Genomic DNA, 15217 nt, shown 5'->3' with positions numbered 1-15217 from the left:
TGAGTCTTCCTCCAATCCTGATGACACATTCTTTTTCATATAGTCCAGCTTCTCAGATTGTTTACTCAGCATACAGACTAAATAAGTATGGTGAAAGGATACAACCCTGACGTACACCTTTCCTGATTTTAAACCACACAGTGTCCTCTTGTTCTGTTCTGATGACTGCCTCTTGGTCTATGTACAGGTTCCTCATGAGCATAATTAAGTGTTCTGGAATTCCCATTCTTCGTAATGTTATCTATAATTTGTTATGATCCACATAGTTGAATGCCTTTGCATAGACAATAAAACACAGCCAAACATCTTTCTGGTATTCTCTGCTTCCATTTATGATCCATCTGATATCAGCAATGATATTCCTTGTTCTACGTCCTCTTCTGAATCTGGCTTGAATTTCTGGCACTTCCCTGTCAATGTACTCTTGCAACCAAAAAGACACTAGTCATGTGAAATTATAATGTGTCAGTATCTGCACTCTTAGTTACAAAAAAACCCAACCAACCAACAAAAAACTCACTGGCTTCTCAAATAGCAATGCATTATCTAAAATAGTAGCGATATTAATAGTAAAACTTTTAAAAAGAGCATTTTCCTCATACCTTATGAAATCACAGAATTAAGAATTCTAATTTAATATGACCTCCTTAGGAAAAAAAAATAGTATTTCATTATTATTGACTAGCATTGTAATCTTCATGGAATTTTGCACCTGTGTATTGGATGAATGATCCTCCTTTTTGTACTTAGCCAATAGATCTTAACCATAATCTGCATTTTCCAAGTTCCACAAGTCTGGCTGTAAAAATTATTTTACCACAGCATCCAGTTAGCAGGTCCTGTCCAAATTCACCACTTAGGGAATACTAACCAACAAGTTGCTGTCTACTTGATTCTGGCTCATGGCAGCCCCATGTATTTCAGAGTAGACCTGCACTCCATAGAATTTTCAGGGCTGTGGCCTTTTAAAAGTAGATCACCAGGCCTTTGTTCTGAGGGACCTCTGAGTGGATTTGAACCATCAACTTTTCAGTTAGTAACCAAGCACTTAACCATTTGTGCCATCCAGGGATTCAGAAGGAATACTAGCCCCCTTTAACTTTCTCCAAAAGTGATCTTGATAAACTCAGGTGGAGTCCTGTGTGTCTGTGGCCGGCCTCCTTCTGTGATGTTTTTGTCTCATGCCTGTCAAGGCTGTACCGTTTCCTCAGTTCTCTGTAGATATTGTATCACAACACTCAAGGAAGATGCTATGGTGGGAGCCAGACAGGTCCAATGTGAGCAACAGACACTGCACTGATTCAGGCTCACCCCAATCCTCTAACTTTAGGTCACTGTCTTCTCCCTCCCATTTTTAAAGCACCTATTTTACTACTTTACCCAAGTTTTAGTTATCTATTGCTGTGAAACAAGCCATCCCAAAGCTTATTGGCTTAAAATGACTATGATCTATTATTTCTCATAATCCTGTGGGTTAGCTGGGCAGTTCTTATGGTGGTCTCACTTTGGCTCATTCATACAGATGCATTTAGCTGGAGGGTCAGCTGTAGGCTGGGCCTGGCTGGGTAGCTAAGTGGTTGGGCCTCTCACTCCACATGGTCTTTTATTCTGGGATTCTTCGTGACGTAATGGTCTTAAGGCAGTTTTTCTGAGAGGGCAAATCTCGATGCATAAATGCTTATCAAGCCCTGCTTGTGAAACATTTACTGCTTCTCCATTGGCCAAAGCAGGTCACATGGCTAAGCCCAGACTCCATGTGGGAGATTATACAATGGGTGGATCTAAGAGAAGTGATTCATTGGGGCCATAACTGTAACAATCTACTCCATCTCATTTTATGGCTGTCACTTCCCAATCTGGCCATAGAAAAGGGCAGCACAATAGCAATAGTTGGTCCTAATTCCCACCCAAAAGCTAAATTTTAAATGAAATATATGTCTGTGATAAGTGATACATATCTACATATGTAATAAACTAAGCAGCTCTGGTTGCACAGGGGTTAAAGTGATCAACTGCTAACTGAAAGGTAGACAGTTTGAAACAATGAGTGGCTCTGCAGGAGTAAGATGTGGCAGTCTGCTTCTGTAGAGATTTACAGCTTTGGAAATCTTACGGGGTCGCTATGAGTTGGAACTGACTTGGACAACAGTGGGTTATATATATACATACACACATATATACACATACGTATATAATAAAATTTATATAGTGCTTTGTACGTGATTGATCTTTAAAAATAAATATCAAATCAATGAATTAATGAATAAAATTACCAGTGGCAACAGTTTGCAAATTATGTCCTATAACATCAATAATTACAGGCTGAGGTTTCTCAACAAAGTCCTTACCATAAAAACCATAGTTCTTAATAGAGTACAGATTTTTAAAATATGAGTTACATCTTCGATTTTCTCCAATTTGCCTCATAGTGCCCAACACAGTGTCCATTACAGTCCCTCAACACATACTGGCTGATGGGCCAAATAAAAGTACACTTGGAATCTTCCTGATTTCTTTGATAAAGAACATAAGCCATTGCACAATAGGCTAAAACAGGACTCTTTTTCTTGCCAAGCTTTTACTTCAGTTAGAGGCTGCTTGCTGCTTCAAGTAACAGAAAATCCAACTCAGCTGCTTTAAGCAAAAATAAAATGTATTGACTTACTTAATAGGACAGGTCTCAGTGGTTTTTGATATGACAGTGCAGTAAGGTCAACAAGGTTCTAAGTTCTTTTCATGTCTCTACTCTGCTGTATCTACAATGCTGACTTTGTCCTATGGCTGGTTCCCCTCATGGTCAGAGATGGGCTGCCAGCAGCCAACAGTTTACATGCTCCTCATTCATCGTCAGTGGGAGAGAGATGAAGAGAGCATGCTGGCTCCCATAGCTCACCCAGAGGAGTGAAGAGGTTCTTTCCTAAGAGGCCCCAACAAACTTCCCCTCCTATCTCATTGGCCTCAGTTGCATGACCATTCCTGATCAAGACATGGTGGTGAGAGGTATGGAAATACTTTGATGTAATTAAACTAATAAAGGCCCATTCCCAGAGTGTGAAAAGGGTCAGCTTCTCTCAAAGCGCTTGACTGTTCAGAAGAGGCATGGATACTCTACTAAGAATCTGAAAACTGTTAGGAGAAATGGATCTAGGAAGGCAATCAACAATGCCCACTAAGCCTTCCTTAAACCTCAATTTCCCTATTACTATATCCCACTATTGCTGTGTTAATCTTCCATGATGATTCTCTTCCCTTCATATAATACTCAATGAGATTGCATCCCTCACAGCCCAGTGTTATAACAATGGCCACAACCTGCGTTATGCAGATGACACAACCTTGCTTGCTGAAAGTGAAGAGGACTTGAAGCACATACTAATGAAGATCAAAGACCACAGCCTTCAGTATGGATTGCACCTCAACATAAAGAAAACAAAAATCCTCACAACTGGACCAATGAGCAACATCATGATAAATGCAGAAAAGATTGAAGTTGTCCAGGATTTCATTTTACTTGGATCTACAATCAACAGCCATGGAAGCAGCAGTCGAGAAATCAAAAGACACGTTGCATTGGGCAAATCTGCAGCAAAGGACCTCTTCAAAGTGTTGAAGAGCAAAGATGTCACCTTGAAGACTAAGGTGCACCTGACCCAAGCCATAGTATTTTCAATCGCATCATATGCATGTGAAAGCTGGACAATGAAATAAGACGACCGAAGAAGAACTGACGCCTTTGAATTGTCATGTTAGTGAAGAATATTGACTATACCATGGACTGCCAAAAGAACAAACAAATCTGTCTTAGAAGAAGTACAGCCAGAATGCTCCTTAGAAGCAAGGATGGCGAGACTGCGTCTTACATACTTTGGACATGTCAGGAGGGATCAGTCTCTAGAGAAGGACATCATGCTTGGCAGAGTACAGGGTCAGTGGAAAAGAGGAAGACCCTCAACGAGGTGGATTGACACAGTGGCTGCAACAATGGGCTCAAGCATAACAACAATTCTAAGGATGGCACAGGACCGGGCAGTGTTTCTTTGTTGTGCATAGGGTTGCTGTGAGTCGGAGCCGACTCAATGGCACCTAACAACAACAACAACAATATCATCTATTGAGTACTGGGGTGAATCTGAAGAGAAAAACTGACATGACCCCCCCATCAAATATTTTACATACAGTAATCCTATGAAATAGATCATATGAACCTCATTTTATTGATGAGGAAACCAATACTAATAAATATTCAGCAAACTGCCTAAAGTGACACAGCTACTAAGTGGCAGAGGTTGAGATTCAAGTCTAGGTCTTTAAATTCTCTGTGTGTATTACACTGCATCCCCACTTGGCAAAACATCAGTTTCATTTAATAACCATTCATCTTTATTACAATATTTTCTCTTTGATCAAGTCAGAACATTTTAGGAATGGAAGGGAAGCTCCTCAAATTTTCTACATTTTTCCATGTTTCCTAGGAAGTGGCTTAGAAAAAAAATGTTTTAAATCTATCTCCTCTTCCACAAACGAGCTAGACTACTATATTTTTAGTATATCATTTATAGCTAATCATTAGTTGTAGTTTACTTAATTACACTCTTGGCTGTTTTCTATATACTTTCTGCTTCACATTATGTAATAGGTCATGTTTACTTCTCATAGCTGTATGTTACTGCGTGGCTAGTTCTTTCTAAAGATACAGAATTCTTTGTATTCAGTCTTTAAAGTTCTGGTTAAAATCAGAGCCACCACATTACTGAATGCTAGGAGTGGCATTCACATCATCATCTGTATAAATAGTGCCACCTGGAGTCTTACAATCCAGGCCTGCGAGCAGCAGCTTGGTTAAAATCTAACTCAAAGGGGAATATATGTTGGTAACCAAAAACCAAGCCCATTGCCGTCAAGTCAATTCCAACTTATAGCGACCCTACAGGACAGAGTACAGGTGCACCACAGGGTTTCTAAGGAGCACCTGGTGGATTCAAACTGCTGACCTTTTGGTTAGCAGCCGAGCTCTTAACCACTATGCAACCAGGGTTTCTGTGGGTAGGAGGATTTAATTTCTCTACTTCATGGGGCAAATTTCAAGTATGTGGATTTTGTTTTTCCTCTAGCCATTTCCAATTTGGATGATAACTAGAAAAGAGGGCAGGTTCAGGGTCAACCTGTTCATTCACCTTTACTTTGTGATGTGAATGGTGTGTCCCACTCTAGAAGAGTCTGAATCTAAAAAAGCCCTCTGGAACTTCCTTGATTGGCTAGAACTGAATTTCTGGGTTGTCTGTAAGAATGTAGGCATCCTAAGATCAACACCAACAGGACGGCCATTCTAAGGGATGCTTCAAATTTCTTTATCTACAAATGCTTCCAGGGATGGGGACCAAGACACCTAGATCTACTTCAAGTTTTAGATTGAATTTAGAGAACATTCCCTAGCTATAGAAGACAAGCATTTCAGTATGAACTGGGCTTAACTAAATCTTTCACAAAATCTAGGGTAAGTTCAGTTTAATTCAATTTCAAATTAACTACTTGAGTTGGTATTGGATATTTCTGACCCAGCAGAAGAATTCTTAGAATTTCTAGTTGGCAATTAGCTGAAAACCCCTACTAGATTGTAAAAATCAATTTCTTTAACAATTTTGCAATCATTTAAAGGTTTTGTTCTTATTTCTTCAACAAGCATTTGCCCTCCTTTCTATCCTACGGAACCCTATTTTTTAACCCTCTCTCATGCAAGTCGAGTCCTCAGTTCCAGATTGTCCCATTTCCCTTGCAATGATAGATCTAGATATGAGCAGGTACTGTAGTTCTGGCCAATGAACAACACTGGGAGATGTTGCTGGGGTCAGTCTGCTGGGAGACTTCTGGGAAATGTTTCTTTATTCTTAACAAGAGTGGGAAAGAAAGAGAGAGAGAAAGGGGAAGTCTCTCCTCTTCTTTTGGACATTGTCTTGTTTGAAGGTAATGCCTGGAACTGCAGCATTCACTTTGTGACCTCAAGAGGAACTGGCCTGAGTGTCAAGCCCATAAGCACAGGATGACAATGGAAAGATGGATAGGATGTGGATCCTTGATTATAATCTTGGGTTACCCAATCAATGAACCCTGGGGCAGCCATAGCACTAGAGTTCGTTTTATGTGAGCTAATAAATTTAAGCCAGCTAATTCCATTTTTCTGTTAGGGTGCTCTCAACTGCAGACAACAGAGAACTCAACTCAGCTGGCTTAAATTTATTACCTCAGTGGAGAGCATTCTAAGTGATACAACATTATCAGTGATTCTAACTGATATGATACAACATTAAAAGTCATTCTAAGTGATAGAACATTTTGAGGCATATGTGCCTTTATCTCTGCCTAAAGGCATAACCTTCTTCCAGTTAGTTGATCTTTTGTGCCATCACTAGAGTTGCCTTTATAAAATTCAAATCTGATCATGTAACAACTCTGATTAAATCCTTCAAAGGTCACTTTTTGCTTTCTTGGCCTGGGACACAAGATCTTTCTTTATTGGGTCCATCAGGTCAGGCCCCACAAGCATCCTAATGCTAGACATTCCAACTAATGTTATTCCTTGACCACGCTATGTTCTCTCTCCCCTGTGCTTTGTAAGTGCTGTTCCCACTGCCTAGAACATCCTTCCCTATCTGAAACCTATGGACCCTTTATGAAAGCATGTATAACACTACACTGTAATTGTCAAATTACTTGTCTCCTAAACCTGTTGCTGTCAAGTCGACTCATAGCGACCCTACAGGACAGACTGGAACTGCCCCATAGGTTTTTAAGGCTGTAATCTTTATGAAAGCAGACTGCCACATTAGTCTCCTGCAGAGCGGCCAGTGGATTCAAACCCCCAACGTTTTGGTTAACAGCCCCAACCTTTTGGTTAACAGCCAAGCGCTTAACCGCTGTGCCACCAGGGCCCCTTCCTAGCACATTAAACCAAACTGAACCCACTGCCGTCAAGTCTTTTCTGACTCATATTGACCATATAGAACAGAGTAGAACTGCCCCATAGGATTTCCAAGGCTGTAAATCTTTATTGGAGCAGACTGCCACATCTTTCTCCCATACAGCAGCTGGTGGGTTTGAACTGCCAATCTTTTGGTTAGCAGTTGAGCGCTTTACCACTGCAGCACCAGGGCTCCTGTTCCTAGCACATTACTTGGCACAAAATAAGCAAGTTAGTAAATGCTTATTAATTAATAAAAATAATGCTATAATCTAGTCTTGGGTTCACGAAGGCAACTGTGTTCTCTCTTTGGCTAACTTATTCTTGGTATTTTGCAGACTATAGCATCCTCAGCAGGCTAGCAAGGAGAAGAAAAGAGGAAGGAAAACCTGTAACTCCCTAACATGTGTTGTCAAAATGCTGGAGGAAGATAAGGCAAGCTTAATGAAAATTTCTTTTGTATTTTATCTATTCTATATCTGACCTATATGATGAATTAATCAACAATTATGTGCTCAGTGCCTACTACATGCCAAGCATTGTTGTAAGAGTTTGAGATATATCCATGAAAAAAAGGGTACCTGCCCTTGGAAAGCATTCTCTCTAAAAGTAAACTTTGATCATTTTCCGTTTCTGCATCTTAGTTCTGTATTTGTGCATAAACAGGAAACACTGTAATGGAAAGCTTTCAGACTCTCAAATGAAAGTCACTAGTAAATACACGCGTTTATTGTCCATAATTGCTGCCGCTTCTCTCTAGAACCAAGGATAGTTAAGAGGAGGAGGTCATCAATTAAATCTGTTTCTTGACCTTGTTCTCAACAATCCAGACCAACAGGCATTACCTTCATTTTTTTATCAGAGAATTCTATACTTACATGCAGCATTCTGAGGATGCAGCTTCCTTCCAGGCTTCAAACTTCCTTGGGATTCCACCTGGGATGGTGAGCACAGGCACCACCTTGGCTCTTCCCTTCTGTAGTCTGCTGGGAACTTTTTTTTTTCCTAGTCTGCATGGAACTTTGCATGGACACAGTAGCACAGAGGTAGACTGATCTGGGCACAAGGACAGTTTCCTGTTGAAACAGAGCATATTTGAAAGGGACCAAGGGAAGTTTTTGTGTCTAGTTCCTACAATCCTGGTTTTTACTGAGGTAGTAGCTAGACTGGAAATAAAGGCCAAACAGATTTTCTTCTGAGAGAACACATTGCCATGTAAAAAAGTACTAATTGCTCTGTGGGAAATGTTTTTATTTTGCAAATGCTCTGTGGCTCTGAAGTGACAGTATAATTACATTTCTGACAGTATCACTGGTACAATTTTCAATCTCCCCAGGGAGCAACGTGGGGGATTTTCCTCCTGGAAAGAAAGGCAAACTCAGTGGTCCCGAAGGTTGACTTGATTTAAGCAGGATTCAAATTTATGTAAGAAACAGATGACAACACAGCAAATAATGAACGCTTGGCAATTTAGGTGATTCACAAGATTATGAGAGCGAGAAACAACTGCAAAAATAAGAACTCTATAACTTTGACTCACTTTTTACAAGTTCCCAATGATTCGCCCTCTTTCCATCACAACTGGGGAAAGGCTAGAGGGACTGGGAGGTAAGAAACTGGAAAAGTGCCGGGAAATGTAAACATTAGAAGGAGACAGTAGTTACAATAGGAGAATGGAGGTGGGTGGCAGCTTCGGTTGTAACTCTCCGGGAGACTTTCCTGTCCGTCATGGTGTGCTTTGATTTAAACCTACCCCACCTGCCCTCGTTTTCCGTTGAGGCTGCGCTGCGGCGACAGATGATTTATCTCTGTCATCCAGCACCTAGAAGATGCTTTCGCAGGAGCAGGGCAGCGGCCTGGGGCGCGGCGGAGGTGGGCGCATGCAGCCCTCTGCCAGCTGCTTCCGCCGAGCGTGGTGATAGTGAGCGTGAGGCCAGCGGTGGCGATGGAGCGCCTGGTGGCCACGGGCCCCCTCGTCGTCCTCCGAGACTCCCTTCCCCGGGCAGCAGACAGTGCCTAGGCGCTTCCGCCAAACCCTGCCGTTGCCTGCCTGGAAGAAAAGGTAGACGAAGGGATTGAGCGCGCTGTTGGCCACTTCAACGACGTGCAACGCCGCCTCCAGGTTCTCGCCTTCCCAGTCTCCCGCGGGCCTCCACGACCAGGCGGCTGCCAGCCGGGCGGCGAAGTAGGGCAGCTCGCAGCCCAGGAACAGCAGCGCCAGCACCAGGCTCATTTTCAGGCTCTGCACCTTGGCGCGGGGCAGCGCGTTGGGCGCGGGGAGTGGGCCGGGGCTCGCAGACCAGGGCACCGGGGCCGCCGGGGCGCGGGGCCGGCGCTGCCACCAGGCGCAGAGCAGACGGCTGCTGGCGACGCCCATGACCGCGACGGGCGCCACGAAGCCCGCGACAGCCTCGTAGAGGGCGTAGACTTGCAGGTGCCAGCGCGGCAGGGGCGCGAAGATGCTGCGGCAGCGACGCTCCCCGGGCCAAGCGCGAGCGGCCGGGGGCGTGGCGGACGGCGGCTGCAGCCGGGTAGGCGTGGGGGCGCCCCCGCGCACTACGAAGGCGGGAGGCAGGGCCAGCAGCAGCGCCAGCAGCCAGCCCATGGCTGCAAGGGCGCGCGCGGGCAGCGGCGGGCCCAGTGGACGGCGGACGGCGCGCTGGCGCTCGAGGGCAATGAGCGCCACGAGGTGGGACGAGGCGCCGCGGCCGGACACCCTCAACAGCTGCACGAAGCGGCACGCCAGGTCGCCCGCGGCCGGGCGCGGGTCTCCCAACAGCTCCCAGGCCAGCTGCGACAGTGTATTGCCTCCGCACGCGTACAGGTCGGCCAGGGCCAGCTGCACTAGCAGGAAGTCCATTTTGCGACGCTTGGGCCCCGCCCAGGACCCGCGGCCGCCGCCGCCGCAGAGGCGGCACAGCACCATGGAGTTGCCGACCACCGCCACCACCAGAATGACCCCCAGGAAGACCAGGTGGACGCGGCGGCTGGGCGTCCCGAGCGGTGGCGTCCACGGGGCGGGAACTTCCTTCCCTGAAGTCAGGTTGAGACCCCAGCCCAGAGAGTTGGGTACCGAGAGGTTGGGCGCTGGCGGCACAATTGAGGATCCGAAGGGATCGTCCATCCTTAGTCCAGAGGAAGAGGTGGCAACGAAGAGGGCTTGCAGGGCGCGCGAAACCAAGGTGGTGGCAAGGCAGCACGGGGCGCGACTCTGGGTCTACGAGTTCCCAAAGTTAGTTGAAAACGCACACGCACAGAAAGGGAGAGAAATTCGGGCGGATTTGCGCTTAGTTGTTTTTTGTAGGTTGTCCTCGTCATTTGCCACTCAAATGTGGGTTGTACACTCGAGGAGCACACATGATTCCTATTCTCCACCCTCCTCTCCGATTCCCCCCACACACCTCCCATTTCGGCGGATCCTCTTCCAGCTGCTGCTGCGATCCCCCCACGCTGCCCTAGCGGGAGTCGCAAACCTCTCAGCTCTGGGGACCTCTCCGTTTGCTATTTACACGTAGAGCACAACCCGGGCAGAAGTCGCTTAGTCCGGCCTTTCTAAAGGCTGATGTTAACCCGGAAGGAACACACGAGAGAGGACTCTCCTGACTGAGATTGCCCAAAAAATGATTCCGTGGTTGCCAGTAGAAAAGAATAGAAAACGTTCTAGTTTTTTTTTTTTTTTAAAGCTGTTTGAAATGCCATGGATCTGCAGTAGCATGAGAAAAACAACACAAGAAACGTAACAGCGTTTAGAGCAAAAATGAAAACCCAATAGACGAACCTTTGAATAAAATATGTCTTTCTCTGGTCAACAATGAGCATTCTGCATGGAAAGAACTAAAATCAATGATGTTGCTTGGCAATTGGGAGTAGCAGTGGTTTGCAGGTTGTTTCAAATACTCTTCATTACTGGAAGCAGCGGATCACAGCTGCTCCCTCCGTGATGTAAAATTTGTTTCACTAGTCTGGAGAGGGCATTAATAGGTTTTATGCAAATAGTACATTTATTCTTTTGCCTTAATATTTTCATCCAGCGAAGGATGTGTCATCACGGCTCCTCATTCTCTTGGTTCCGTTTTCCAGCAGATGGGAGGTTGCTAGGAGGGACTACGCCTCCAATAAGCCTAGAGAAAAGGTGACTAAGAAAATGATAAGGCGGCCAATTTTTTAAAAAGAAATCCAAGGCACAGGAAATGGTTTAGATTAAATCTTGCCTCTTTTAGCCCTACCTCCTCACAAACAAATTTTTAGTTTTCCTGTTGGAAGCATCAATTTGTCTTTTATACACGCTCTCCATTAATCACAGTGAAAGTAAAATTTCCTGTACTTTTCTGATCTGGGGGTCATGGAGGTGTGGGAGTCTGCTGGGATTCACATTCCCAGACGGAGGAAACATTTGCAGCTTTAAGATGCATTGATGGGAGGTTTTGGTGGACACCGATGACAGTCCTGCTGGTTGCTGTAGGAGCTCCATTTCCTAAGACATTGTTCTGTGACCAGATACATTTTTTTTTTTTACTTTAGAAAGTTCACAGAACAAAGTAGTTTCTTGTTAAACAGTACACGTATTGTCTTATAATGTGGGTTAACAACCCCACAACATGTCAACACTCTCCCTTCTTGACCTTGGGTTCCCTATTACCAGCTTTCCTGTCCCCTACTGCCTTTTAATCCTTACCCCTGGGTTGTTGTGCCCCTTTAGTCTCGTTTTGTTTTATGAGCCTGTCTAATCTTTGGCTGAGGGTGAGCCTCAGAAGTGACTTCATTTCTGGGCTGATAGAGTGTCTGGGGGTCATACTCTCGGGGTTTCTCCAGTCTCTGTCAGGCCAGTAAGTCTGTTCTTTTCTTGTGAGTTATAACTCTGTTCTACATTTTTCTCCATCTCTCTCCAGGACCCTGTATTGTGATCTCTGTCAGAGCAGTCGGTGGTGGTAGCCAGGCACCATCTAGCTGTACGGGACTCAGTCTGGGGGAGGCAATGACAGATGTGGTCCATTAGTCCATTGGTCTAATCTTTCCCTTGTGTCTTTAATTTTCTTCCTTGCTCCCAAAGTTGGGGGTTGAGGGGAGGCAGTGGAGCATCCTAGATGGCCACTCAGTCCTTTAAGACCCCAGACAGTACTCACCAAAGTAAAATGTAGAACATTTTCTTTAAAAACTGTTATGTCAGTTGAGCTAGATGTTCCCTGAGACCCTAGTCCCCACAGCCCTCAGCTCAGCAATTCAGTCCCTCAGGGAGTTTGGATGTATCTATGGAGCTTCCGTGACCTTGCCATGGACAAGTTGTGCTGGCTTCCCCAGTATTGTGTACTGTCTTACCCTTCCCCAGAGTTACCACTTATCTATTGTTTATTTAGTGTTTTTCTGTCCCCACCCCATCTCCTTCCTAACCATCAAAGAGTGTTTCTTTTTGTGTGTAAACATTTTCATGAGTTTTTACAGTAGTGGTCTCATACAACGTTTGTCCTTTTGTGACTGGCTTATTTCACTCAGCATAATGTCCTCCAGATTCATTCATGTTATGAGATGCTTAGCAGATTCATCATTGTTCTTTATTGTTGCATAATACTCCATTGTGTGTATGTACCACAGTTTGTTTATCCATTCATCTGTTGATGGGCATCTAGGTTGTTTCTACCTTTTGCTGTTGTGAACAATGCTGCAGTGAACATGAGTGTGCATATGTCTATTCGTGTGACGACTCTTATTTCTCTAGGATATATTCCTAGAAGTGGGATTGCTGGATCATATGGTATTTCTATTTCTAGCTTTCTAAGGAAGAACTATATCGTTTTTCCAAAATGGTTGTATCGTTTTTCATTCCCACTAGCAATGCATAAGAGTTCCTCTCTCCCCACAGCCTCTCCAAAATTTGTTACTTCCGGTTTTTTTGATTCATGCCAGTAATGCTGGGGTGAGATGGCATCTCACTGTGGTTTTGATTTACATTTCTCTAATGTGACTAGGGAAACTCTGGTGGCATAGTAGTTAAGTGCTATGCCTGCTAACCAAAAGGTCGGCAGTTCGAATCCACCAGGAGCTCCTTGGAAACCCTATGGGGCAGTTGTACTCTGTCTTGTAGGTTGCTATGAGTTGGAATCAACTCGACAGCAATGGATTTGGTTTTGGTTTTAATGTGACCAGATACTTTAGTCATTTTCATCATCATATCCCTAATGCTTAAATATCGGTAAATATTTGTTGAGGTGATAAATGAATGGATAGATACATTTCAGATAAATTTGAGCAAAAGTTCCTGCCCTGACCATAAATCTATCACCGGAAAAAAAACAAAAACAGAAAAAACCCAGCGTTTCATATCTATGCCAGTATTGTCCATAGAAACCCAAGGAAGCTCTGTGGAAATGTAGGAGTAACCGTTCTGGGTGGGACATTTAAGGTAGAGTTTAATTTTCACATTATCCAGTCAGAGGGTTTTGCCTGAGGGTTTTTTTTTTTTTTTGTGTGTGTGTGTGTCATACACATCATCCCAGTTTGTGAGTCACATCTTCCAGAGAGCTCTCTCTGAGCAATATGCATAATTTAATCACTCTCCTAACCAATACCAGTTGAATATTGCTCCTTAACATAATTCAAAAATTTGTTTCAAATTTGTTGAAATGCTCTTCCATATTACAAAACAAAACTCTACTGGTGAAATTAGATTTCACAGAGCTTAACTTCTGTAAAATCTGGTAAAAACAATTTTTAAAACTAATTCTTATCAAAATAATACATGCACGGGTTTTTCTAGTTCAAAAAGAACTAGAAGGTTGATAACAACTTAGAGTCCCTTGTCCCACCTTTTGCCACTCCTCCACTCCCTTTTCTAAAGGGACACAATTTAGATTCTGTGTTCATGTCTATGTTCATGAGGAATACTGGTTTGTATTTTTCTTTCTTATGCAGTCTTTATCTTGTTTTTATATGAGAATAATTATAGCCTCATAATATGAGCTGGAAAGTATTCCTTCTTTCTATTTTCTGGAATGTTTTGTAGAATTCACCAACCAAGCCATCTGGGCCTGTTTGCTTTTAATTTGAATTCAGTATGTTAATTGATGGAAACTCTGGTGGCGTAGTGGTTAAGTGCTACGGCTGCTAACCAAAGGGTCCGCAGCTCAAATCTGCCAGGTGCTCCTTGGAAACACTATGGGGTAGTTCTACTCTGTCCTAAAGGGTCGCTACGAGTCGGAATTGACTCAACGGCACTGGGTTTGGTTATCTTAATTGATTTAGAGCTGGCTATTCAGGTTATATGATTCTATTTGAAATGAACTTGGGTAATTGGGGAGCCCGGGTGGTGCAGTGGTTAAGCACTTGGCTGCTAACCAGAAAAGTTCGGTAGTTCAAACCCACCAGCGACTCCAGAGGAGAGAGATGTGGCCATCTGCTTCCATAAAGATTACAGCCTTGGAAACTGTATGGGGCAGTTCTACTCTACCCTATAGAGTCGCTGTGAGTCAGAATCAAATCAGTGGCAACGGGTTTTGGTAATTGATGTCTTTCAAGTAAGTTTTCCATTACATCGAAGTTATCAAATTTATTGGCATGAAGTTTTTCATACTATTCCTTTATTGTTACTTATTAATATTTTCCAAGAACCCTCTTTTGGTTTCATTGGTTTTCTCTACTTTTTTTTTCTATTTCATTGATTTCTGCTTTTGTTTTTATGATTTTCTTCGTCCTGACTGCTTTGGGTTTAATTTGCTCTTCTTTGTCTGGTTTCTTAAGATGTATGCCGATGCCACTGAGATGTTCTTATTTATGTATTTATTTTTTACATAAGTATAAAAAAATCCAAACCAGTTGCCATTGAGTAGATTCTGACTCATGGCAACCCCATGTGAGTCAGGGCAGAGCAGTGCCCCATAGGATTTTCAATGGTTGATTTTTCGCAAGTAGATCGACAGGCCTTTATTCTAAGGTGCCTCTAGGTGACCTGGAACCTCCAACCTTGTGATTAGTATTACCCAGGGAGATCTTATATAAGTATCCCTGTTGCCGTCGAGTCAATTCCAACTCATAGCGACCCTATAGGACAGAGTAGAACTGCCCCATAGAGTTTCCAAGGAGCGCCTGGTGGATTTGAACTGCCAACCTGTTGGTTAGCAGCCAGAGCTCTTAACCACTACGCCACCAAGGTTTCCTTATATAAGTATATAATGCTTTAATTTCTCTCCAGGCACTGGTTTAGCGGCACCTTTTAACAGCACAAAGTTTGGTATGTAGTGTCATTGTTTTCATCCAATTCCAAATATTTTC

The 15217-nt window shown here is 43.6% G+C and overlaps 1 protein-coding gene across 1 annotated transcript; it reads right to left on the bottom strand.

The window, feature by feature from the left end:
• Window positions 1–8122: 8122 nt before the first annotated feature.
• Window positions 8123–10800, bottom strand: GPR150 (G protein-coupled receptor 150). The gene has a single exon (XM_003404721.3). The coding sequence runs from the start codon at window positions 10077–10079 to the stop codon at window positions 8778–8780; it is 1302 nt and encodes a 433-aa protein (XP_003404769.2). The 5' UTR covers window positions 10080–10800; the 3' UTR covers window positions 8123–8777.
• Window positions 10801–15217: the final 4417 nt, after the last annotated feature.

The sequence above is a fragment of the Loxodonta africana genome, chromosome 2, assembly GCF_030014295.1.
Source record: "Loxodonta africana isolate mLoxAfr1 chromosome 2, mLoxAfr1.hap2, whole genome shotgun sequence".
Lineage (NCBI taxonomy): Eukaryota > Metazoa > Chordata > Mammalia > Proboscidea > Elephantidae > Loxodonta > Loxodonta africana.
This window is presented reverse-complemented; position numbering and strand designations above follow the sequence as displayed.

Bases quoted from the DNA above. Each gene is read 5' to 3' on its own strand.
- GPR150 (XM_003404721.3), bottom strand. From the start codon at position 10,079: ATGGACGATCCCTTCGGATCCTCAATTGTGCCGCCAGCGCCCAACCTC.